Source organism: Plecotus auritus (genome assembly GCF_963455305.1).
Source record: "Plecotus auritus genome assembly, chromosome: 1".
NCBI classification, from domain to species: domain Eukaryota; kingdom Metazoa; phylum Chordata; class Mammalia; order Chiroptera; family Vespertilionidae; genus Plecotus; species Plecotus auritus.
The window spans coordinates 72,460,994-72,486,013 of NC_137770.1; the positions used below are offsets into that span (position 1 = coordinate 72,460,994).

General features: G+C 38.7%; 1 protein-coding gene across 2 annotated transcripts in view; it reads left to right on the forward strand.

The window, feature by feature from the left end:
* Positions 1-25,020, forward strand: part of INO80 (INO80 complex ATPase subunit) — a 160,439-nt gene that overhangs the window by 84,642 nt on the left and 50,777 nt on the right. For both annotated transcript variants that reach the window (XM_080645600.1, XM_080645601.1), the window contains 7 exons: positions 369-454; positions 4,081-4,248; positions 4,461-4,594; positions 5,114-5,181; positions 5,888-5,981; positions 7,717-7,888; positions 24,252-24,392. In XM_080645600.1, coding sequence (XP_080501726.1) covers positions 369-454; positions 4,081-4,248; positions 4,461-4,594; positions 5,114-5,181; positions 5,888-5,981; positions 7,717-7,888; positions 24,252-24,392 — 863 coding nt within the window. The remainder of the gene's footprint in view (positions 1-368; positions 455-4,080; positions 4,249-4,460; positions 4,595-5,113; positions 5,182-5,887; positions 5,982-7,716; positions 7,889-24,251; positions 24,393-25,020) is intronic.

Genomic DNA, 25,020 nt, shown 5'->3' on the forward strand with positions numbered 1-25,020 from the left:
ACATGATTTTGGGGAACATTGAGGGCCACAGATAGCTTGCGTTAGACCTATATGAGAACTCTATTTTATTGATAAAAATGTTCCTTTAAACATTATAAAGGTGAATTCTAATAAAAATAAGGTGGTCTTTTTGGTCTTGAGTGAGACCAAAATGCATTTGCCCAGTTGACTATACGAAGATACTATGGAAAATTCAGATTCTTTGGTCTCCTACTTGGGGGGGAAATTTGTTGCAGTCTTCTTTCATAGAATCATTAAGCCAAAAGGTGTTAAAACAGTTTAGTGAGAGATGTTTATGACTTTTCTTTTGTTTATGGTAAACTGAAATAATGTATTACTTATGGGGGCGGGTCCTCCTGGCATTTCAGATCAACTCTCTCGCTTACACATGATCTTGAAGCCATTTATGCTGAGGAGAATCAAGAAAGATGTAGAAAATGAATTGTCTGACAAGGTAAGGAAAGAAAACCTCATGAGTTTATTAAGCTTTATTAGGCACCACCCTAGGTTCCAAGGAGAAAAAATGTTTCTTGATAAATGTTTACTTGAAAAGTAAATTAGTTGGATTGAGAGAAGACCTTTAAACCTGAGTGGATCAAAGATTTCATTTGAGTCAAATAATCACAGCAAGTAATATTTTTTCTTTTTGTTTTATAGTCTGATTTATGGAGAATTGGAAATATTATGGAAGTAGAAAACATAATATATTGAACCTTTTTGTAGTCACCATACAGCTTCAATAATGATCAACTCATGGCTACTAGTATCCCCCACCCTTCTAGATTATTCTGAATCAGATCCCAGATGTCTTTTATTTCATTTATAAAATTTTTCATATATATCTCTAAAAATTTGGTCTTTTAAAAAATACATAACCACATATCATTATTGCCCCTACTGAAAATGACATTTACTTTATTGTAGTATTACATAGCAGTCAGTGCTCAGATATCCCCAGTTGCTTCTCGCCTCTTTTTCTCTTACTCTCACTCTCACTCTCAGAATTAGATTTTTGAAATCAGAATCCAAGCAAGATCCTCACATAGCATTTGGGTGACATGTCTCTTAAGTGTCTCTTTAACTTTTTTAATCTTCACCTGAGCATATTTTTCTATTGGTTTTTAGAGAGAGTGAGAGGGAGGGAGGGAGGGAAAAAAGGAGAGAGAGAGAAAAAGAGACATCGATGTGGCAGAGACACATTGATTGGTTGCCTCCCACACTCTCCCGGACAGGGACGGATTGAGCCTGCACCAAGGTACATGCCCTTGATTGGGAATCAAACCGGCAACCCTTCCGTCCCTGGGCTGACGCTCTAACTGACCAGGGCTTAAGTATCTTTTAATCCCTCCCTCTGCTTTCCCTTGCATTCTTTGTTGAAGAAACTGAGTTATTTGTCCTATAGAGTTTCCCACATACTGGATTTTGCAAATTATATCATCATGGTGTTGTCAGACATGTTCCTCTGTCTCCTGTATTTCTGCAACTGAGAGTTAGATTTTGAAGTTTAATGTGCTTTGGGTTATTATATTTTTTTCTCATACAAAGCCAATAATTTTGGTTTATAAATATTGCAGGCCAGGTATCTTTACCAGACTTCTATAATTCTCCTGTGAATTCTCTCCATATTCTCCTTTTTTTCTACCAGTTCTCAGTCCTTTGGAGTTTTTTTCCATATTCCACAGAGTCCACCTGTTTCTAACAAAGGCAGCTTTCCAGATCTTTGATAATATTAGTTCTTCTCCATCACTGTCAGAAGGATGGGTTGTTTTGAAATTAATAACTCTCTTTGGAAGATTGTGGTGGTGATGCACACCTTCAAAGAAAGGAGCAGTGTACCTTTGTTTTATTTCTTTTTTAAAAATCTGGGTGGCTGTTTTGTGAAACTGGCAGATTTTAATTAAAGAGCACTGTCACACAGATGTAGCTGATGGAAGGAATATACTTTATTTAAAAAATGTATCCTTGAGGCTTTTTTTTTTTTTTATCACAGAGGACTTAGAAAACAATAGCAGTGTCATAATACTGTTAATGGTCAGTAAGGAGGTGATCAGAAGATGTAGCGTGGTTCTTAATCACTGTATAGAGTATATGTTTCTTAGGCATCAGTAATGTTTCTGATCTAGTAAATAATAATACTTAGTATAGTTATTTATTGAACTCTTATTACACGCCATCCACTGGTACTTATTGATATGTAAAGTCTCCAGTTTCTGTTCAGATTTCCAAAGGAGACAAATAACTAATACTGTGTCATAGAGATACAATAATTGTCTATGTGAACTACTGTATAATGGGAACATAGATAAGGGAGTAGTTCTCTTAGGGAGGGTTATGGAAGGCATCAAAACAGAGATGACATGAAGGTAGATCTGGTATAACAAGTTGGCATTTACTAGGAAAATTATAGAAAGGGGTGCTAGGCAACAAGAACAATGTGAACAAAGGTAGAGCAACATTCAGATATACAATATTTTTGGCAGACATTATTTAGACCATGCTTGCTAAGGAAGACAGTGATAAGACTGGGACCACTGGGTGGGTTAGATTATGGGAGGTCTTTTCTACCTATTGGAGAATTTTTAATATTTTACAATAGGCAGAAATGTACCTTGAAGGTTTTTTCAGCAGTTGAATTACAAAATTTGTAAGGAAACTTTTTTAGGATCAGGAGAGACTGGCTGGCAGCAGGAAGATTCCAGAATAAGACATAAAAAGTGGTTAGAAGTAAATTTCTAGCCCTAGCCGGTTTGGCTCAGTTGATAGAGCATCAACCTATGGACTGAGGAGTCCCAGGTTCGATTCCAGTCAAGGACATGTGCCCGGTTGTGGTTCCCAGTAGGGGGCATGCAAGAGGCAGCCAATCGATGATTCTCTCTTATCATTGACTAGAGGCCCGGTGCACGAATTCGTGCACCAGTGGAGTCCCTCGGCCTGGCCTGTGGGATCTGGCCGAAACTGGCTCTCTGACATCCCCCGAGGGGTCCCAGATTGCGAGAGGGAGCAGGCCAGGCTGAGAAGACCCACTGGTGCACGACCGGGGTCAGAGAGGGACTGCGGGAGGGCTCCAGGGCGTGTCCAGCCCATCTCTCTCAGTCCCAATTGGCCAGACCCCAGCTGCAAGCTAACCTGCTGGTCGGAGTGTCTGCCCCCTGGTGGTCAGTGCACGTCATAGCGAGCGGTTGAGCAGCCTTAGCATATAATTAGCATATAACGCTTTAATTGGTTTAACGGACAACTGGACACTTAGCATATTAGGCTTTTATCATATAGGATGTTTCTATCTCCCTTCCTCTCTGAAATCAATAATAAAATAAAATAAAAATAAAGAAGTAAATTTCTAGGTTGAGTTGAGGGACTTAGGAAATGATTAAACATGGGGTATGAGAGAGGAAATCAAAGCTGACTATAGTTTCTCTTTGGGCATCTCAGTGAACGGTAATGCTGTTAATCAATTTAGTAAATTGTGGAAAAGATAATTGTTTTCTGATATGTAACATATAAAACTGCTTCGCCCAGCTGGTGTGGCTCAATGGTTGGGCATCAATCCATGAACCAGGAAGTCACGGTTCAATTCCTGGTCAGGGCACATATCCAGGTTTAGGGCTTGATCCCCACTAGGAGACACCAATGGAAGTTGATTCTCTTTCATCTCTGATGTTTCTATCTCTCCCTTCCCCCTCCTCTGTCTGAAATCAAATAAAAACAGATTTTTTTAATTAAAAACATAAAAAGGCTGTGCACTCTCTGAGTGTTACTATTTTATTATAGTAGGCAGTTGACAGTATGGGGCTAGGGGAGTTCAGGGATATATTTTTGTTGTAAGTCACTGATGGGCAATGATTGGTGCTATTGGAAATGGAAGAAATTGCCCAGGGACAGCATGTAGATTGAGTGACAAGGATAAGAGAGTCAAGGAAAAAAAAACACATTTCTGGATAATTAACCACATCAGAGATTTATAGGGATAATGTGTTTCTAGAGATGCATATATATTTTTTCAATCATCTGGCTTACATGTGTTGATACTGAATTTCCTTCTAAACTGTTTTTCAAAATATAAATGTTTTCACTGGTTTTTAGATTGAGATTCTAATGTATTGCCAACTGACCAGTCGACAAAAGCTACTATATCAGGCACTAAAGAACAAAATTTCTATTGAGGATTTATTGCAATCTTCTATGGGCTCTACCCAGCAAGCACAGACCACCACCAGCAGCCTCATGAATCTGGTCATGCAGTTTAGAAAGGTAAGAGCTTAGATCAGTTGTCCTGGAGTTGTCTTCATTAACCCACTTCAAGTAAAAGGCCTCTAACCTTGATACCAAATAAATACTGTTAAAAAGAGATGAAAATGGCAGAGTATTTATTCACAAAGGTAAACATTCAGGGTTTGGGATCCCCCATCATTTTAGAGTGATGTTTGCACATAGCAATGTTGTGTTCTTTCCCTTTCTCTTAGGTGTGTAATCACCCAGAGTTATTTGAACGACAAGAAACTTGGTCTCCATTTCATATTTCTCTAAAGCCATACCAGATTTCAAAATTTATCTACCATCACGGACAGATCAGGGTCTTCAACCATTCACGAGATAGGTGAGCAAATATTAATACCTGTTTACTCTAAAAGAGTGTTTTTGTAATATGTGGGATTGTGGAGAAAATTTTAGTGGAGAATGTTTGAATTCCTCACTAAAACATAATTAGGGGATCTTGTGGTAGGAAAATCTGTGCACTGTAAAGGATTTAACTTGATGACCTTAAAGGCCCTAGCCACTTCTAGTTGCTTTTCCACATGAGAAATATGCACCTGTGTGCAAATATGCACTTGCATCAAAAGAGATCTATAAAAGAGGCCTGTGTTGCTCAGTGGTTGAGCATCAACCTATGAACCAGGAAGTCACAGTTTGATTCCTGGTCAGGCACATGCCCGGGTTGCAGGCTTGATATCCCTAGTCAGGGGCGTGCAGGAGGCAGCCATCAATTGTTCTCTCTCTGATGATGTTTCTATCTCTCCCTCTCCCTTCCTCTCTGAAATCAATAAAATATATATATATATTTTTAAAAAATCAAATAAATTTGGGTTTGAATTTATTTTATTTACTTACTTTACAGGTGGTTAAGGGTTCTTCTTTCTCCATTTGCACCGGACTATATCCAACAGTCTCTCTTTCACAGAAAAGGTAGGTGTTTTTAACTTTGGGAAGTATAGTTTGCCAAGGATTTATCAGGCTGTTTCTCTTTGTTTTACTGAGTGACAGATTTGGAACTAGTAGTGGTTTGCCTGCATGCTAGGTTTTTATTTATAAAGTCTTGATAAGATTTAAGTAAATTAGTCATCTTCATCTATAGATGCTGTGATGTGTGACTATAACAGGAAGCAATAAAAAAAATATTACGTTGTCCTTCCAGCTTTATTTCATACCTAACTCTTAAGAATTTCTAACACTCTTGAGACATGACAGAGACAGTGCAGGATTCTTATTAGTCTAAGGAAAAGAAGCTGCTCAACTTAGAACATTGTCCGTAGTATTAAGGTAAAGGTTCCATAGTTCAGAATCTCTTACTTCTGTCCTTTGCTTTTTTCTTTTGGTCTGGCATGATAAAAGGAGGAAGGTGCTTAGCCAAGGATCCAAAAACCCCAAGTGTAACTAATGAGCCAACTTCACTGTAGCTCATTTGTGCCATATCTCATAGGTCTGCCTAGTCTACTTATGATTGTGGGTACAAAAATATGACACCCTGACTTCCATCAAAGTAGCTGTGGTTCAGAATCTTTAAAATATGTTTTTATTATTAAGCCAAAATTCAGCAGTTTAGCAAACAGGTTTTAGTTGAGTATTATCTCTTGGGTGTTATTGTGTTTAACTTTGTCCTTTGATATTCTAGGTGTTAATGAAGAAAGCTGTTTTTCTTTCCTTCGCTTTATTGATGTATCGCCAGCAGAAATGGCAAACCTCATGCTTCAGGGACTTTTGGCCAGGTGAGTGAGGAGTTTGCTTGTTGTTTGATGAGAGAGCCATTGGAAATAAACAAGGACAAAGGTTGAATACTATGAAGGTTAAATACTTAATGTTATATCTTACAGAGCCTCTCATTCTTTTTCTGTTGTTGAAAATTTATATTAGGGCCTGGCCTGCATGGCTCAGTGGTTGAGCATCAACCTCTGAACTGGGAGGTCAGAGTTCGATTCCATGTCAGGGCACATGCCTGGTTGCAGTGTCAATCCCTAGTGTGTGGCGTGCAGGAGGCAGTCCATCAGTGATTCTCTTACATCATTTTGAGGTTTCTATCTCTCTCTCCTTCTCCCTTCCTCTCTGATGTCAATGAAAATATTTTTTTAAAAAGAAAATTTATATTAGGAAGTCTTAATTTTCTTTTGATCATTTAATAATTGCTGGATGCCTCATGATATCCTCTCTAATAAAAGAGTAATATGCAGATTGACCATCACTCCAATACACAAGATGGCTGCCCCCATGTGGTCAAAGATCCTGCCCCCATGTGGACACAAGATGGCCACCACAAGATGGCCAGCAGGGGAGGGACCAGGTCTGCAAGGGAGGGCAGTTGAGGGCGATCAGGCCAGCAGGGGAGGGCAGTTAGGGGTGACCAGTCCTGTAGGGGAGGGCAGTTAGGGGTGACCAGGCCTGCAGGGGAGGGCAGTTAGGGGCAAACAGGCTGGCAGGGGAGCAGTTAGGCATCAATCAGGCTGGCAGGGGAGTAGTTAGGGCAGCCGTGGGCAAACTACGGCCTGTGGGCTGGATCCGGCCCATTCGGCTGTTCTATCCGGCCCGCGGAGTCGAAAGAGCAGAGGGTTCTCTTGCTCTCCCCTCCGCTCCTTTATTTTGAATTTATATTAGTTCACACAAACACTCCATCCATGCTTTTGTTCCAGCCCTCCGGTCCAGTTTAAGAACCCATTGTGGCCCTCGAGTCAAAAAGTTTGCCCACCCCTGGGTTAGGGGGTGATCAGGCTGGCAGGCAGAAGCGGTTAGGGGCAATCAGGAACGCAGGCAGGCAAGCAGTTGGGAGCCAGCAGTCCTGGATTGTGAGAGGGATGTCCCAGATTGGAGAGGGTGCAGGCTGGGCTGAGGGACACCTCCCCTCCCCCCGTGCATGAATTTCGTGCACCGGGCCTTTAGTACCATAAATAAAAACATCAGGCTCTCCTCCCAAGTGCTACCAGGTCTTCAGGTCTTCTTAATTTGTAGTTAGTCTACTATATTTTATTCGCTTCTATAGGGCAAATGATGGCTAATGATTCCTTTAGTCAGTAGTGATTACAGCATAGCCTACCTTAAATGTTCTGAGAAACTTAGTTCTATGATCTTATTCTTCGTAATAATGGCTTTCCCTTATTTTATTACCTTGCCTTTATGTAATAAATAGTGACCTCATTAGGCAAAGCTCTCTCCCTAATAGGAGGATGTTTTCATGATAGAGTTTTTGTGGTAGGATTGAATATTTTTCAATATTGAGATGAGCTTTACAGAGGATTTAGTTTTCATAGTAGCAAGCCAAGTCATGCAAAAGGTAGAATTTATAAAACAGAAATATGAAATGGTTTTATCTCAGAGTAGGAAAGAACTATTTCTAAAATGCTCAAGATTTAGAAAAGAGACATGTTAATGAGAGACAAAGTTCCTCACTGCTGTGAACTACCCTCAAACCTCCATGGAGCACTGAATAAGCATGTCTGCTGTGATTTGTTTCAGATGGTTAGCTCTTTTCCTGTCTCTGAAAGCCTCCTACAGGCTCCATCAGCTGCGCTCCTGGGGAGATCCAGAAGTGGAGAGCCAGCAGAGATATCTGAGCAACAAGGATTTCCTTCTAGGAGTTAATTTTCCACTCTCCTTTCCCAACCTTTGCAGCTGCCCTTTGTTAAAGGTAAGCAATTATTTCAGCATCAGCTATCCAAGTAGTACTCCATTCCCTTTTCAGTAAAAGAAACAATAAAGTAAATAATGGCCTGATGGAGCCAAAAAGTTCCCAGAGCCATGGGAGCAGTATATTGATACTTACGTGTATATATAAAACATATATTTTGTACATAACTTTATTGTAACACAGACCTTAAATGCACAACTCTCTGAATTTATACATGTGTAAAATACTTGTGCAACAACTACCTACATTAAGATATAGAACATTTCTAGCACCCAGAGAAGTCTCCCTCATGCTACTTCTGATTTAATACCTCTAATTCAGAACAAATCAATAAAGGTAATCACTATTCTACTTCTCTTATCACAGATTATTTTTGTCTTTTGAACTTTATGAAAATAGAATTATCAGTATGTACTCTTTTGTGTCTAGTTTCTTTCCCTCAATATTATATCTATGAGATTCATCTATGTTGCATTATAGCATTCTTTTTTATTGCTATTAATCTGTTCTATTGGTGGATATTTAGATTGCTTCCAGTTTTGAGCTATCACGAATAAAAGGGCTATGCACATTCTTGTACATGCCTTTTGATGAGCATACACACTACTTACTTTGGGGTTTATGTCCCAAAGAAGTGGGATTGCTGTATAGTCAGGTATATGTATGTTTAGATTTAGTAGCCACTGTCAAACATTTTCCAAAATGGTTTTACAATTTACACTTCCACCAGCAATGTGAGAGATTTGCTGTTGTGTTCATCATCCTTGCCTATACCTGGTATTTTCAGTCCATGTTTTTAAATCTGTGGTGGTAATTCATGATTTTAAATTGCATTATCATGGAAAGTAATGATGTTGAGTACTTTTTCATATAATTGTTGGCCATTGTAAAATAGGTGAAGGGGAAAGTGACAGGAAATAAGGTGATAGATGTAGGTCCAGATCCTAGGGGGCCTCATAATTATTGCTAAGGATTTGGATTTTATTCTGAATGAAATGGGTAGCACTGGAGAATTGAAAAGAGATTTGCATGTTTATATTATAGTTCCTTAACTAGATTAGAAGGTAGGACATTTTTCTTGTATCTTTTTAAACATTTAATGGGGCATTAGTCTTAAATGCTATCCAATACCTGATGTTCTTTGGCTGGATCTGGTTTGTGCCCCCTGTACACTGGAGAACCCATATGATTTCCTTCTTTTGTTTTCTCAGTTGCTTTCTCAAACATTGCTCCATGTACTTTCTTGGAGATAAGTAATGCAAAAAGAGAATAGAAGTGGTCCCAGTCTGTTTGGGATAATGTCAGTGGTGATAGAATGACTTCCTACAAGTGAAATATTGATCTATCTCATGAAGAGTTACCTAACCTCTTACAGATCAATTCCCTGACATTCAGTAATATATAGTATTACACTACAGTTACAAAGTTTTAGTAGTTTAATTTTTGGTACAGAAAGCACTATCCTCCCAAGGGTTTATTATGCTCCTTTATGTAGACACCTTAATTTAACACTCAAAGATAAGCATCACTTATTTGTATTCTTATGCTTTATGAAAAATATAGTAGTGTGTTCAGAGCACCTGTTCAGAGAGGTCCTTATAACAACTAATGAATTTTCTGAGAAATTCAGATGTGGGCAATATGCTTTATGGGAAATTGGTGGTGAAATCTGAAAGTTCATCTAATTGAAGTTATAGTCACTTCCATTTTCTCTTTTTAAATTTTATTTTCTGTTATGGATAGATATTTGCTCTTGTAGTGGCTTAGAATGTGTACTGAGTTACTGAGCTAGTAGGCCACAGGTACCTGAAAGCTAATTGTGTAAGTGTAGAAACACTGTTCTGCTTTTCGTCTACAACATACATATATTAAAATGCCAACCAGGCAGTGCATTTTGTAATTTGTTGATCTCTCTATCCTAAGAACTCCCTGCTTTCAAATAAGCAGGATGATCTTTACATGGTATTTAGCCTTAAAGGTTAGCCCAGGTTCTAAATAAAGAATTATGTTGTTGAAACTCCATGTGTAACAGTTACTAAAAATATAATAAAGCCCATTATATCTGTGGCTATTGAATTGTGATCATGACTCTAGTTAAAAATATTTTATATTACCACCTGATAAGTATGTAGATATACCAAATATTACACATACATAAAATTTTAAAACAAAAAATTCACAAAACTGTATGTAACCACATATACAGTGCACCCTGGTTGTTTTTTCTTTTATTCTTTTTTTAAATGTTGGTGGGAACCTACTAAAAAATGATTTCATGCCCTAGCTGGTTTGGCTCAGTGGATAGAGCGTTAGCCTGTGGACTGAAGGGTCCCAGGTTCGATTCCAGTCAAGGGCATATGCTCGGGTTGTCAATTCCCAGTAGGGGGTACGCAGGAGGCAACCGATCAATGATTCTCTCTCATCATTGATGTTTCTGTCTCTCCCTCTCCCTTCTTTGAAATCAATAAAGATATGTTTTTAAAACATGATTTCATGACCAACCCTACTCATGGTTTGAAAAATAAAGTACTAGATGACTTCACAATATTAGAATAGCTAGAGGACTACATAAAGAGAAGTCACTATGTAGAAGATTCTGGATCATTCTTGTAATGGTATGAAAGGAAAGGGACTGACATTTTGGACTTTATAGAATAGTAGCACTTTCTTAATATGAAAGAGAAGACCAGAAGTTGCTCAGAGAGCAGTGTTTTTATTTCATTCCAGAATTACCCTGACATGTAGCTCTAGTGATCAAAGTCCATCTGTGTCTTAGTATATTTTGGTATATATCTGTTATATCCCTGATATTCAAAGATAGTTTAAATAAAAATAGGTGATTTTGAAAGAACCAACTGATTCAAACTTGAACAGTTTTATTATGGGAACCAGCCCCCAAGAATGGCCTTGTTAAAATATGCCTCTCACCATTATTATACTGTTTCTCATAGTGGTTTCTCTTAACTGAATTTTTCTTATTCAAGAAACATTCATCTAGATAAAATTGTTTTTTTTTTGTTTTGCAAAGAAGAGTAAAGAAGGAAATTTTGGACACTTTATCCTTTAGTACAGATTTCCAAAATTCATTAGTTAAGAGTATAAAAGTTGATCTCGTCTTGAAAGGAGTTTGACTTTTCTGGTTATTCAAGAGCTGCATTAACCAAGAGAAGACTCATCATGATCGCAACACCTTGAGTTTATGGTCAGCAGACTCCATTGCAGAGAATAATCCAAAGAAAGTGTTCATATCAGCCGTGGGCAAACTACAGCCCGCGGGCCGGATCCGGCTGTTCTATCCGGTTCTCTTGCTCTCCCCTCCGTTCCTTTACTTTGAATTTATATTAGTTCACACAAACACTCCATCCATGCTTTTGTTCCAGCCCTCTGGTCTAGTTTAAGAACCCATTGTGGCCCTCGAGTCAAAAAGTTTGCCCACCCCTGATACAGATTCTGCAAACAACACTTTTTCTTCTTTACTGGATTAACGATTTTGATTTTTGGATTTGCTGTAGCAGGTTTCTCCCTGGGTCAGAAAATGTTTCCCTTGGCAATGACATTGATAGCTACCGCCACTGTTTTATTGTTCTTATTGTGGTAAATGTTGATGTACACCGCTGAGAGTCGGAGGAATTAACTCCCTAACAAGAAAAATCACAGAACTACAGAATCCAGCACATAGATGTTTAGGCGTTAGTAACGAGAAACCAATAGTCAGCACCTGCCTATAATCTTATCTGAAACCTGGATATCCCTAGGCCTTTGGACCTTTTTTAAGTTTCTTGAACATTTTACTTGCAAAATAAACTCTGGTTTTTAAAAGCTAAAAAAAAGAGTATAAAAGTTAAAACTTAAAGTTCATGATATTTTTGCATACATACATATATCAAAACCACACTTCTAAATGTCATAGTCTATTCTGGTCCTGCAAGTTTTTAATTGTTTTTTTTTTTCCTTAATGATTGACAAAAATTAGTCTTTTTAAAAATAATTCATCAGCCCAGTCAGTGTTGTTTAGTGGTCATCTTCCTATGAACCAGAAGGTCAAACTTCAAATGCCAGTCAGGGCACATGCCCGGGTTACGGGCTTGATCCCCAGTAGGTGACATGCAGGAGGCAGCTGATAAATGATTCTTTCTCATCATTGATATTTCTATCGCTTCTTCCTTCCTTTCTCTGAAATCAATACAAGTATATTTTAAAAACATAGTAATTCATCAAATATTAACAGCAGTGCTGCAACTTAAATGTAATAATTATCTGTGTGCTGATGTTTGAATTTGTCAATTGGATTTTGGATTCTGTTTGTTGTTTTGTGTGAGATAAATTCATCGTGTATGTGCTTTGTGCCTTTCATTGCTATTATGACTTGTTTGCTGTTATTGAGGTTTACAAAAGTACTTTTGTCATTGTTAGCACAATTTTAAAATCCTAGGAAAGACCCTTTGTTTAAATAGGGGCCCTACTGTGACATCAGAGAGAAAACAGGTTTACAATTATGCTTACTATTTTCAGGAAATATTCTGAAAATATTACTTGAGAGGTATTTGCCATAATTCATATGGTGAATTAGAAACTCAGAAGACAAAAGTCTAGAAAGATTAGAAAGGGGCTGATATATAAATGTGCAAACCATCTTTAAAGCTTGGGGGAGCCAAAACCGGTTTGGCTCAGTGGATAGAGCGTCGGCCTGCGGACTGAAGGGTCCCAGGTTCGATTCCGGTCAAGGGCACGTGACTTGGTTGCGGGCACATCCCCAGTGGGAGGTGTGCAGGAGGCAGCTGATCGATGTTTCTCTCTCATCGATGTTTCTGACTCTCTATCCCTCTTCCTTCCTCTCTGTAAAATATCAATAAAATATATTAAAAAAAAAAAAAAAAAGCTTGGGGGAGTAGGAAACTTGGAAATGATAACCAGTACCCTAAGTTATTGGGAGGTTTAAAAATATTTTTTTCTACCAAAATTAATTAGTAACTATTTGATCTCATGATTCTAAAAAGCAACTAACTGTTTTTGAAAAGATGACATTTACTTTCCTTTAGTAAATAACAGGTCAAGTAGATTAGAGAGACAGGGAGAGTTAGTAAGTATAATATATTAAAAAATTTAAGCCTTTTCTCTTGTTGCCTGAGCTTTCCTTGTAGAGATATTGACATGCTTAATGACTTCACAAAATACTACCAGAACTCTACTCCAGAAGCCCCTTTGTGCTCACTTCCATTCACTGATCCTCTCAAATGCCCTCCCAAGTTACTTTAGGCAAATATTTGGGTTGTTTTTAGTTTTTGTTATTACAAATAGTGATGCTATGAACATTACTCTATGTACCTTTATTGAAATTTATATGCACTTTTGTGGGGCATTTATCTGTTAAGCAAATTTCTGGGTCATAGGGTATGCATATGGTAATATTAATAGATAATCCCAAACAGTTTTCTAAAGCAATTGCATGAATTTTCACTCCCATTAACAGTGTACCAGAGGTTCTAGTAGCTGTACATGCTTGTCAGAATGTGGTATTGTTAGTTCATTTTAGCCCTTCTGGGTGTTGGTATATCATTGAGGCTATATTTATATTTCCCTTATGAATAATGATATTCAATACCTTTTCTAATACTTATTTGCCATTTTGATAACCTCTTTTATGAAATGTTTATTGAAGATCCTTGCTTATTTTTCTATTAGGCTGTCTGTATTTTTCTTAGAGACTTGTAGTTCTTTATGGACTGCAGATATCTTCTACTCTGTAGCTTACTTGTTAACTCTCAGTGGTGTCTTATGTTGAAGCTAGCATTTTTGTGTCCTATTGAAGAAATCTTTGCCTATACCAAGGTCTAAAGATAATTCTCTATGTTTTTCTCCGAAAGTTTTGTTTTGTTTTGTTTTTTAGAGAGAGTGGAAGGGAAGGGGAGAGACAGAGAGAGAAACATCAGTGTGAGAGAGACATATCAATTGGTTGCCTCTCACATGCGCCCCGACCAGGGCCAGGATTGAATCTGCAACCGAGATACATGCCCTTGACCAGAATCGAACCCTCCACCCTTCAGTCCACAGGCTGATGCTCTAACCACTGAGCAAAACCAATTAGGGCCAAAAGTATTTTTTAATTGATTTTTTTTTAATAGGGAGAGAAAGACATCTATTTGTTGTTTCACTTACTTATGTATTCATTGGTTGATTCTTTTTTTTTTTAATCCTCCCCTGAGGATATATTTATTGATTTGAGAGAGAGAGAGAGAGAGAGAGAGAGAGAGAGAGAGAGAGAGAGAGAGAGAAACATTGACGTGAGAGAGAAACATCGATTGGTTGCCTCCCGTACCTGCAACCCTTTTTTGGTGTATGGGACGATGCTCCAACCAACAGCCACTGGCCAGGGCCATTGGTTGATTCTTCTGTGTGCCCTGACTGGGGATCGAACCTGAAACCTTGGCGTATTGGGATTATGATCTAAACAACTGAGTAAATTTTTAGTTTACTTTCCAATTCAGATGTACAGGAATTGAGATTTTTGGTCTGTGTTAAGGGTTGTCATTTTTATTACATATAGATATCCAACTCCATTTACCCAACTCCATTTATTGAAAAGACCATCCTTACTGTAACATAATTACCCATTGCACTACAGTGTTGGGTTGGTTTCTAGACTCAGTTCTGTTCCATTTGTCTATTTCGAACCAGTCTCACTCTATCTTAATAACTATAGCTTCATAAGTCTTGATAACTGATAGCACAGGTTCTCTAGCTTTGTTCTTCAGTAGTGCCTTGACTATTCTTGGCCCTTTACATTTTCTTTTCTTTTTTTTAATATGTTTTTATTGATTTTTGAGAGAGAGTAAGGGAGAAGGGAGAGATAGAGAAACATTGATTCAAAAGAGAAACATCAATTGGAAACATCACATGCATCCTGACCAGGAATCAGGCCCAAAACTTGGGTATGTGCCCTAATCAGGAATTGAACTGGTGACCCTTTGGTGCATGAGACAATGCTCCACCCAGCTGAGCCACACCAGCCAGAATGGCCCTTTAAATTCTCATGTAAATTTTAGAATCAGCTTATAAATCTTATTTTAAACTCTTTTCTGTAGAATAGATAGTGTAGGCCAGTGTTCCCCAAATGTTTTTTATGTCCCCGTTTATTAAAACATTCTTAATCCATTTCATCAATACCTATGTATTTTTTCCCTTAAAATGAGAAACATACTAACATATTCATATTATTTACATTGTGAAACTTGCATGTGCTTTCTTTGGAGACCACTAATCTGGACAGTAAAAGAAACCTAATTTAGTAAGAAATAGTGATAGAAGGGAGGACCCAGCATTCTTTTTCACACAGCCTTCACTCTTTCTCTCTCATGCTGTTTTCAATTCTTTGATCCAAAGGGCCAATGGGATTGAGTAAATAGGCAGATTGATTTGTATGTCAGAAGAACTTACTGATTGATTGAATCTCCCATGACAGAATGTGATCTTTGCTTAGTGGTTGGGGGTTGTCTAATACTCCTTTTTCCCCCCTGGTACTGGCTGCCTTCAGAATAGTCTCCTCCCAATGGGAAAGCATATGTAAACAAACCTGTCATGCACCAATGTCTGTGGGCAAGGTGTGTTAATAGTCATGGTCCCTGTTTTCAAGTTTGAAAAGCCATTCACGCACATAGGAAAAATATATGTACAAACTTAAAAAGACTTTTAAAATAAAAATTCAAGGTAAAAGTTGAAAGAAGACATAATTAATTGCTAGATTAGAGGTAGATGATTAATGGTAAGGTTCAGAATGGAAGATTGCTTTAAAATATTTTTATTGATTTCAGAGAGGGAGAAACATCAATAATGAAAGAGAATCATTGATTGGCTGCCTCCTGCACGCCCTCTACAACCCAGGCATTTAACTGTGACCCTGGTTCATAGGTTGATGCTCAACCACTGAACCACACGGCCAAGCAAGGAAGATTGCTTTAGGTTGAAATGGATGAAAAAGTCATTATAGAAATGGCATTTTTGCCCTGGCCAGTGTGTCTCCGTGGTTAGAGCATCAGCCCGCACACTGAAGGGTCATAGGTTTGATTCCCAGTCAAGGGTACATATCTGGGTTGCAGGTTCAATCCCTGGGATGAGTGCAGAAGGAATCAGATGCAGGGATTTACAGGGAGAAAGATTCTTATTAGAAAGTGTACCAAGTGGGATGACAGAGAAACATCAATCAGAACGTCAAACCTCAGGGAAGGTAGGGGAGGGTGGGGGTAAGGGGGAGAGATCAACCAAAGGAGTTATATGCATGCATGTAAGCCTAATCAATGGACACAGACAACAGGGGGGTGGGGGCATAAATGAGAGGTGGGGGGGTAATGGGGGAATAAGGACACATATGTAATACCTTAATCAATAAAGAAATAAATAAAAAAAGTGGGTAATGAAGGATGACAATTAAAAAAATATAGGAAAGACCAAGGAAACCAGCCTGGATGGCACTAAGCCCTAAGAAAGAAAGAAAAGGAAGGAAGGAAGGAAGGAAGGAAGGAAGGAAGGAAGGAAGGAAGGAAGGAAGGAAGGAAGGGAGGGAGGGAGGGAGGGAGGGAGGGAGGGAGGGAGGAAGGAAAGGAGGAAGGGAGGAAGGGAGGAAGGGAGGAAAGAAAATATAAAGGAAGGTATCTCAGGAGGGACAGTTGGGTTTAAGTCAAAGTTGAGTTTATAAGAGGAGACTCAGATTTGAAGCCTGGAAAGGAAGAAGGGGTAATTTTTGTGGTAGAAAACTCTAGTGAATACTGGTAGGAGCTCTATAATTAATAGAAAGCTACTTCTCTACCATAAGAATGTTTTATAATGTCCAGAAAGACAAAAACTAGGCTTAATTAACATGAAAAAAGGCACTGTTATACAAGTTGTCTTTTTTTCTTCATTCCTTTTCCCCCCCAAGTAAGAATACAATTTAGATATTTGGGCATTTTATATAGTCCCTCTTGTCTTTGTGGTCTGGTTATTTTAGGCACCTTGCACTTAGAAGGTGAAATAAATGTTTGCTGAAGGACCTGTGATTGTTGGTGCATTGTATTATTGTTGTTTTTCTCTTTGGAACTTGGTGTGTATTCTTATCTCAGGGAATGTTCTTCAGCCTAAAATTAAAAGTCTAGTCTTGCCCTGACTGAGTGACTTGGTTGGAGTGTCATCCTATAAACCAAAAGGGTTCGATTACTGGTCAGGGCACTTATGTAGGTTGTGAGTTCTGTTCCCAGTCGAGGAGCATACGGGAGGTAACCGATTGATGTTTCTCTGTCACATCAGTGTTTCTCTCTCCTCTGCTTCCCCTCCCTCTAAAACCTATAAAAACATATCTTCAAGAGAGAATTTTTTTAAGAGTGTAATCTTTCTCAGTATTTAGAATAGAATTTTGTGAAGATTCCTAACTTTTTCTTATGGGTTGGGAAACATCAGTAGTATTGGTAACTTGTTTAATCATTTATTGATTTCTTTTTATTTTTGTACATCAGTTATTTTTGTCCTGCATTTGAGCTGAGAACTAAATGTACTTCTTGACACTGAGGAATACTAGTAGAAGTAGTTAATGTATGGAAATCTCAAGAGTAATTGCAAAAATGGTCAATTGTGGATATTAGTCCTTATATAGCTGCTAGAGGCCCGGTGCACGAAATTCCCTCAGCCTGGCCTGCGCCCTCTCGCAGTCCGGGACCTCTCGCTCCTTACTTACTGCCTGCCTGCTGGCGCCTTACCGCTCAGCTCGCTGCTCCTTAGTGTTGCCACGGAGGTGGGAGAAGTGCCCGCCACCGCTGCTGCGCTTGCCAGCCTTGAGCCTGGCTTCTGGCTGAGCAGGGCTCCCCCTGTGGGAGTGCACTGACCACCAGGGGGCAGCTCCTGTGTTGAGCGTCTGCCCCCTGGTGGTCAATGCGCATCATAGTGACTGGTGGTTCTGTTCGTTCAGCCATAACGGTTGCTTAGGCTTTTATTATACAGATACCTACATAACAGATTACCTTAAAACCTAGCAATTTAAAACAATAAACATTTAATATCTCACAGTTTCTTTGGTCAGGAACTTGGGAGCAGCTCAGGTAGGTGGTTCTGGCTCTTAGGAAGTCAAAATAACAGCTAGGGTTACAGTTACCTGAAAGATTGACTAGAGCCATAGCATCTGCTTCCAAGGTAGCTCATTTTCATGCCTGGCAAGTTGGTGTTGGCTGGAGGTCTCAGTTCCTTGCTGTATCAACTTTTCCATGAGGCTGCTTGAATGTCCTCATGGCATGGCAGCTGGCTTCCCCCAGAGTGAATGACTCAAGAGAAAAGGAGTGAGGAGGAGCCACAGTGCCTTATGAGCTAGTTTTGGGAGACATTACATCTAGCGCACACCCAAGGGGAGGGGAATTACATTCCACCTTTTGAAGAAAGGGGTATCCAAAAAATTGTGAACATCTCAAAAGGACCATACACCTTTACTGCTGGGCTGATGCCTTTATATTGGTTACTTCATTATAAACTTTGTTTCGGTATTCACTGTTCTGAGATTTTGGCTTAGGCTATAGACAGGTTCTGACTGTGACACCATGAAAGTTCTTAAACTGGAGAAGATGTTGGTATTTCTCCCTGCTCTCCAGGTCATTCATTTGTCTACAGTTTTATTAGCCACAGCAAATGTCAACTGTATTTACATTATATACAGTATGATATCTGACTTTCATCTCCAACAGGAGGAATTCATTGCTCATAAGACCTAACCCCTTGTGAGCAAAACTTTTCATTGCAAGCTATGTTCTCTTCTGTATCTTTCATTTTCATTTGATTTGCCAATTTACTTCTGATTATATAAATTTTATTATTCATAAACATAATGCTGAAGAGATGCTGTTACTCCAACTCTGTTTTGCTTTCTTTTGTGGTACTAGGAAGTGGAGTAGCCTTGTTTTAATATTCAAGTAAACACAAATTACGTTTCAAAGTTTTGATGGAAGAACATGTGAGTTGAATCTAGATTCCATGTTCAAGATCAGTCTTAAAAGTAAAGGTTGGTATTATTCTCAAGCAGACATATCTGAGAAAAGAGAGAGGGGAAATGCTAAAATCAGAAGTGAGTGTCAGGAATCTTTCTCTTGCACTATTCGAATAATAATTTTGAATTAAAATTTCTTTGTAGCTACCAAATTAGCTTTGAATCAGTTTTCACATAGTCAGCTTTATCCTCTTAAGGCAGAGAATCCTTCTTTCTTTTCCCTTTTATGCCTTCATTTCTTTTATAAACAGTAGTAGGTTCTAGTAGCCTGTCATTTATGTTCTAGTAGCCTGTCTCCTAAATACAGCTTTCTATCATCAGAACTGAGGTGAAGGCTTTGTTCTTATTCTTCTGAGGACAGATAATGAGTTGTTGACTTAGCTACATGTTGTCATCTTATTCTTGGTGAGCTATCACAGGTCACATACTATTGAGATCATATTCAGCATTCTAACCCAGTCCTAACGTCTTCCTCTCCCTCTACCCCCAACCCCGACCCCGCATGAATGCAATGAATCTGGACAGTGAGAACCTCATTTTTTCCCTCCACCTTGTTCTCACCTGGCAGTGAATATGAAATTTGAATTCTGTGTTACAGAGTTCAAGTACCATTTTCATAATATGCCTTTGGGATAATACATAAACATCAAGGGAATAACAGATGACACTGTTGTTTTGAACAAAGTTTGGGGCCTTTTAAAAGTCTCTTGACATGAATGCTTATCTGATATTTTCTTCTTTTGTTATGCTATGTTCCAATTAATATCATTGTGCTCCACCCTACTTTGCTGGTGAGAATTTCAAGAAGAAATAGTATTTAGTTAAAAACTTTCATAAATTTATTGTCACATACTTCCCTTGCCACTGTGGGCTTTAGACAGAACTCCTTTGTTGTATGGTTTTGCAGGGATTAGCAGGCGTCCTCAAACTACGGCCCACGGGCCACATGCGGCCCACCGAGGACATTTATCCAGCCCGCCGGGTGCCGCTGCCTGTCCTGCTTAGCAGCCGACTCGTCCCGGACCCACAATGCGCATAGGAATTTGTTCATAGTTTTTTTTTTAAACTATAGTCGGGCCCTCCAACGGTCTGAGGGACAGTGAACTGGTCCCCTGTTTAAAAAGTTTGAGGACCCCTGGATTAAAGAATGCAAGTGTCAAAAAAAAAAGAATGCAAGACTCACACATATGAATTTTTTTTGTTATTAGTTTAGACAAAAACCAGATTCTGTAAGAAATATACCATTTAGCCATCTTTTGGGGAGGAAAAACAGATTTTATACTATAACCAGTTAAATGTTACGTTAAGAATGATGATTGACAGGAACAGAGTACCAGCATTGATTCCATCTCCTATCTCAGTCTCAAACTTTTCCATAGTAATTAGGCATCATATGTATTGAAAGCTTAAATATGCTCCAACTGTAGTAAGCAAACTACCTCATGAAATTGGGGACATTTCAGGTTTTGCAATTTAAAATATACAAAAGGATCTAAACAGTGTTTTTTTAAAGAGTGGTGTATGTTTAAGTTTTAAACATTATTCTCTATTAAAGGCTTAGAGAGCTTTGACTATTGATGAAGAATCCCCCAAACAGGAAGTTTTCAAAAACTTTTTCTCTAAATGTTAATTTGCAACTACAGTATCTATCTATCTATCTATCTATCATTTCCTTAGATTGTGAGAGCTGCCAACACCTCTTGTAGAAAGCTCTGGGAAGCCATTGTGTTCAGGCTTTGTCTCTATTTTACTTTCCCTGTTTTTGTTTGGTCACTTAAAATATCTCTGAAACTAGAATCCATGTAGTCTAGCAGTTGATTTGTATATATTATGTCATTTCACTTAAAATGAGACTTTTTGTCCAACCAGTGTAACTCAGTGGTTGAGCATCGACCTATGAACCATTAGGTCACAGTTTGATTCCCAGTCAGGGCACATGCCCCAGTTTCGAGCTGAATCTCCAATAAAGGGTGTTCAGGAGGCAGCTGATCAATGATTCTCTCTCATCATTGATGTTTCTATCTCTTTTCTCTCTCCCTCCCCCTTCCTCTCTGAAATAAAAAAAAAAAAAAAATCATTAAAAAATAAAGTGAGACCTTCTCTCTATATCTAAATTTGATGTTATTTAAGAACAAAAAAATCAATTTCTAAGTAACGAAGAACTAATGTTAACATAAGCATTCTTTTAAATTTTAAATAAGACATAGAGAGCAAAATATGAGCCCATTTTAAATGGGTAAGTCTAGCCCTGGCCAGTGTGGCTCAGTTGGATCATCTTCCCATACACTGAAAAGTCGCAGGTTTGATTCCTGGTCAGGCCACATACCCAGGTTTTGAGTTCAATGCCCAGTCAGGGCATGTACAGGACGCAGCTGATCCATGTTTCTCTCTCACATCAATGTTTCTCTCTCCCTTCCGCTCTCTAAATATCAATTTTAAAATGTATAAATGGGCCCAGCTTGTGTGGCTTAGTGGTTGAGCATCAACCTATGAACCAACAGGTCACGATTCGATTCCCGGTCAGGGCACATGCTGGGTTGCGGACTCAATCCCCATTGGGGGTAGGGGGGTTGTAGGAAGTAGCCAATCAATGTTTCTCTCTCATCATTGATGTTTCTATTTCTCCCTCTCTGAAATCAATATACATATATATTTTATTTATTTATTTATATTTTTTATGTATGAATGGGTACATCTGTATCTGAGGGGAAAACGTTTGTGTTTTCTATCTTTCTGCCCTACTTATTTTCACTTGACTTTTACATGGGGCCGAAAGAATTACAAAAGCCTGATTTCACTGCTGTGTACATTATTGTGCTGGCAGCAAGATGCATACAGTTGCTATTGTCAACAATGTAATGAGACATTCAAAAACATGAGGAAGAGACAACAGAATAGCAAAACCTAGGACACATTATAACCAAGTTACATCTCTTATAGTGTGACATTCTGTTTCTTTTTTTCTAATTGTTTTAGGCTATAATAGACTAAAGAAATAATGACCCTTCTTTTCTGTCCTATCCCCTCAAGCTTCCTACACAGTGGCGTTTAAGGTGTCTTTTGTGTCCTTTTTATACATGTTGAATTTTTCTGTGTCTAGCAGTTCATGTCATTTATGTGAAGCGAATGTGGATAGTGTGGTACCACGGACTCTCTGTATTAAGGAAGGTTGGGTAGAATCAATGTTAAGAGAATACAATCTAGAAAAGTATAGATTAAGTAAAATAGTGTGGGGCAGTCAGGGTTTCTCTAAAACTAAGGCTGTATATATTGAACATTTTGACCTGTGAATTATTTTTTTTTAAATCAGGAATCAGAAATTTATAAATCACCTTGACTTAGTGACTTCCAATGAGACTACCATCTTTTTTTTTAAAAATATATTTTATTGACTTCAAAGTGGAAGGGAGAGGGAGAGATAAAACATCAATGATGAGAGAGAATCATTGATCGGCTGCCTCCTGCACACCCCCTACTGGGGATCGAGCCTGCAACCCAGGCATGTGCCCTTGACTGGAATCGAACCTGGAACCCTTCAGTTTGCAGGCGGATGCTCTATCCACTGAATCAAACCAGCTAGGGCTATGCTTTCATCTTTTACTTTTATAAGCTAGGAGTGAAATAAAATGAGGGTTCTGTTGGTTTTTGCTATTTGAGAATATTTAAAATCAGGGTGACTTTAAGAAATTCCTGACAGAGACATTAGGATGCTGGTAACTGTTCATCTACCGGTAGCAGTTTGTGTTTTTTATTGACTCTACAGCAGTGTATAAATTTGACTACATTGTGTATTATCTTCATCTATATAGTTATTTAAGTTATCAACCTGCCTTATTTAAGAAACCAGTAAAACAGAAGTAATAAAAAATGAGGATCCAACATTAAATGTCTAACACCGAAGAAAGAACTTCATCTGTTAATATAGAACAATGTAGCCCTAGCTGGTTTGGCTTAGTAGATAGAGCATCGGCCTGTGGACTGAAGGGCCCCAGGTTAGATTCTGGTTAAGGGCACATGCCCAGGTTGTGGGCTCGATCTCCAGTGGGGGGCATGCAGGAGGCAGCCAATCAGTGATTCTCTATCTCGTTGTTTTTATCTCTCCCTCTCCCTTCCTCTCTGAAATCAATAAAAATATTTTTTAAAAAATAGAATAATGTAATCTCACTGACAAATTCAGTACTTTATATCTTTTATATGAATGGCTATAAACTGAAGATTTAACATGAGCTGTGGAGTCTCTGAAAATATATTTTTGCCCTGCCTGGCATTCATAGCTCAGTGGTTAGAGCATCAGCCTGAGCACTGAAGGGTCTCAGGTTCAATTTCTGGTCAAGGACATGTATCTGGGTTGCAGGTTTGATCCGTGGGCCCAGTTGGGGCACATGCAGGAAGCAACCAATCGGTATGTTTTTCTCACATTGATATTTCTTTCTCCCCTTCCCCCTCTCGTTCCACTCTCAAAAAAATCAATGGGGGAGGGGAGACATATCTAGACTACAGTGAGGATTAACAATAAAAAAAACTAAAAAGAAAATGTACTTTTGATACAGTAATCTAAATGAAGAATTTATATTTTTTAAATGATAGTCAGGTACAGGAACTAAAGAGATACTGTTTCTTCTTCCTGACTACTTGTATTGATGTCACTGCATAAATAAAATAGCTAACCTCACTAGAATTACACTGCACTATGTTAGTACACACATGTGATGCTAAGCAGATTTGCCTTAAAGAAAAATTTAAAGAAAATTTTGTTGGTGGTCATTGTTTTTAACTCAAGACATTGAGGTTGCATCCTGGCCGATGTTGCTCAGTTTGATCGTTGCCCTATGCACCGAGCAGTCGCGGGTTTGATTCCTGGTCAGGGCACATGCCTGGGTTGCGGGCTCGATCCCCAGTAGAGGTTGTGCAGGAGGCAGCCAATTGATGTTTCTGTCATTGATGTTTCTCTCCCTCTCCCTTCCTCTGTCACTCTAAAATCAATAAATACATATTAAAAAAAAAAAAAAAAAAGACATGAGTTTGCATCCATGGTATAACAAATGAACCAGACTTCCCTGCACATACATACATAGTGTTTTCTCTAATGAAGGTTTTGCTATCACCATTTATAATTAACAGAATCTTTTCCAGAAAAAGGTAGAATTAGAAATGACACTTAGGGTACTTTAATAAAATCACATTTTGAAATTAGTATGGACTTTGTCTATAATATACTTTTGGTTCTAAGTAGTGTTTGTTTATTAGAATTAATAATATATACTAGGAAGAATGCCTTTAAATCAGATGTTTAACTTGTGATGTTTTCTCCAGTTTTGATTACATTAACCATAATTATCAATGGCACTAATTTGACTTTTTGTTTTGTAGTCTCTGGTTTTCAGCAGCCACTGTAGAGCAGTGAGTGGCTACTCAGACCAGGTCATCCATCAGCGGAGATCAGCTACCTCCTCGCTTCGTTGCTGCCTGCTCACTGAGCTGCCATCTTTTTTGTGTGTGGCCAGTCCACGAGTAAGTGCCACAGAAGGGAAGAGACAAAGTAGATGGTATTAGAAGAAATAAATTTTCAAGGCATCCATATCTTAAACGACTGTTTTAAGCTATTTGGACCTTGAGAAACATATAAATCCTTAGTATTTGGAAAAAGCATCCTCACCACAGTCTTGGCTTTCCCAAGATTGCACTTCTCACTTCGAACTGGGTTAGTTTAAGAATTGTATTGACCCTAGCCAGTGTGGCTCAGGTGGTTGGAGGCAGCCTCCTATGTGCCAAAAGGTCATGGGTTCGCTTCCCGGTCAGGGCATATACCCAGGTTACGGGTTTGATCCCCCTGTCAGGGCACATGCAGGAGGCAACCCATCGTTGCCCCTCCCTCCCTTATTCCTCCCCTCCCTCACCTGTCCATCTCTCTCTAAAATCAGTGAAGACATATCCTCAGGTGAGGATTAAAAAATAAAAAATTTAAAAAGAATAGTTGAATGGTAGATAGTTGTGGTTTTTTCCCCCCTGACCTTGTCTCTCCTCTGTAGTTCCTCTCATTTAGTCAGGGGCTCTAATCTACCATGGCAGCAAGCCATCTGTCAGGTAGATTATCACCCAACAACAATTGTGATATTTGACAACAGGTCAGGGACAGTGG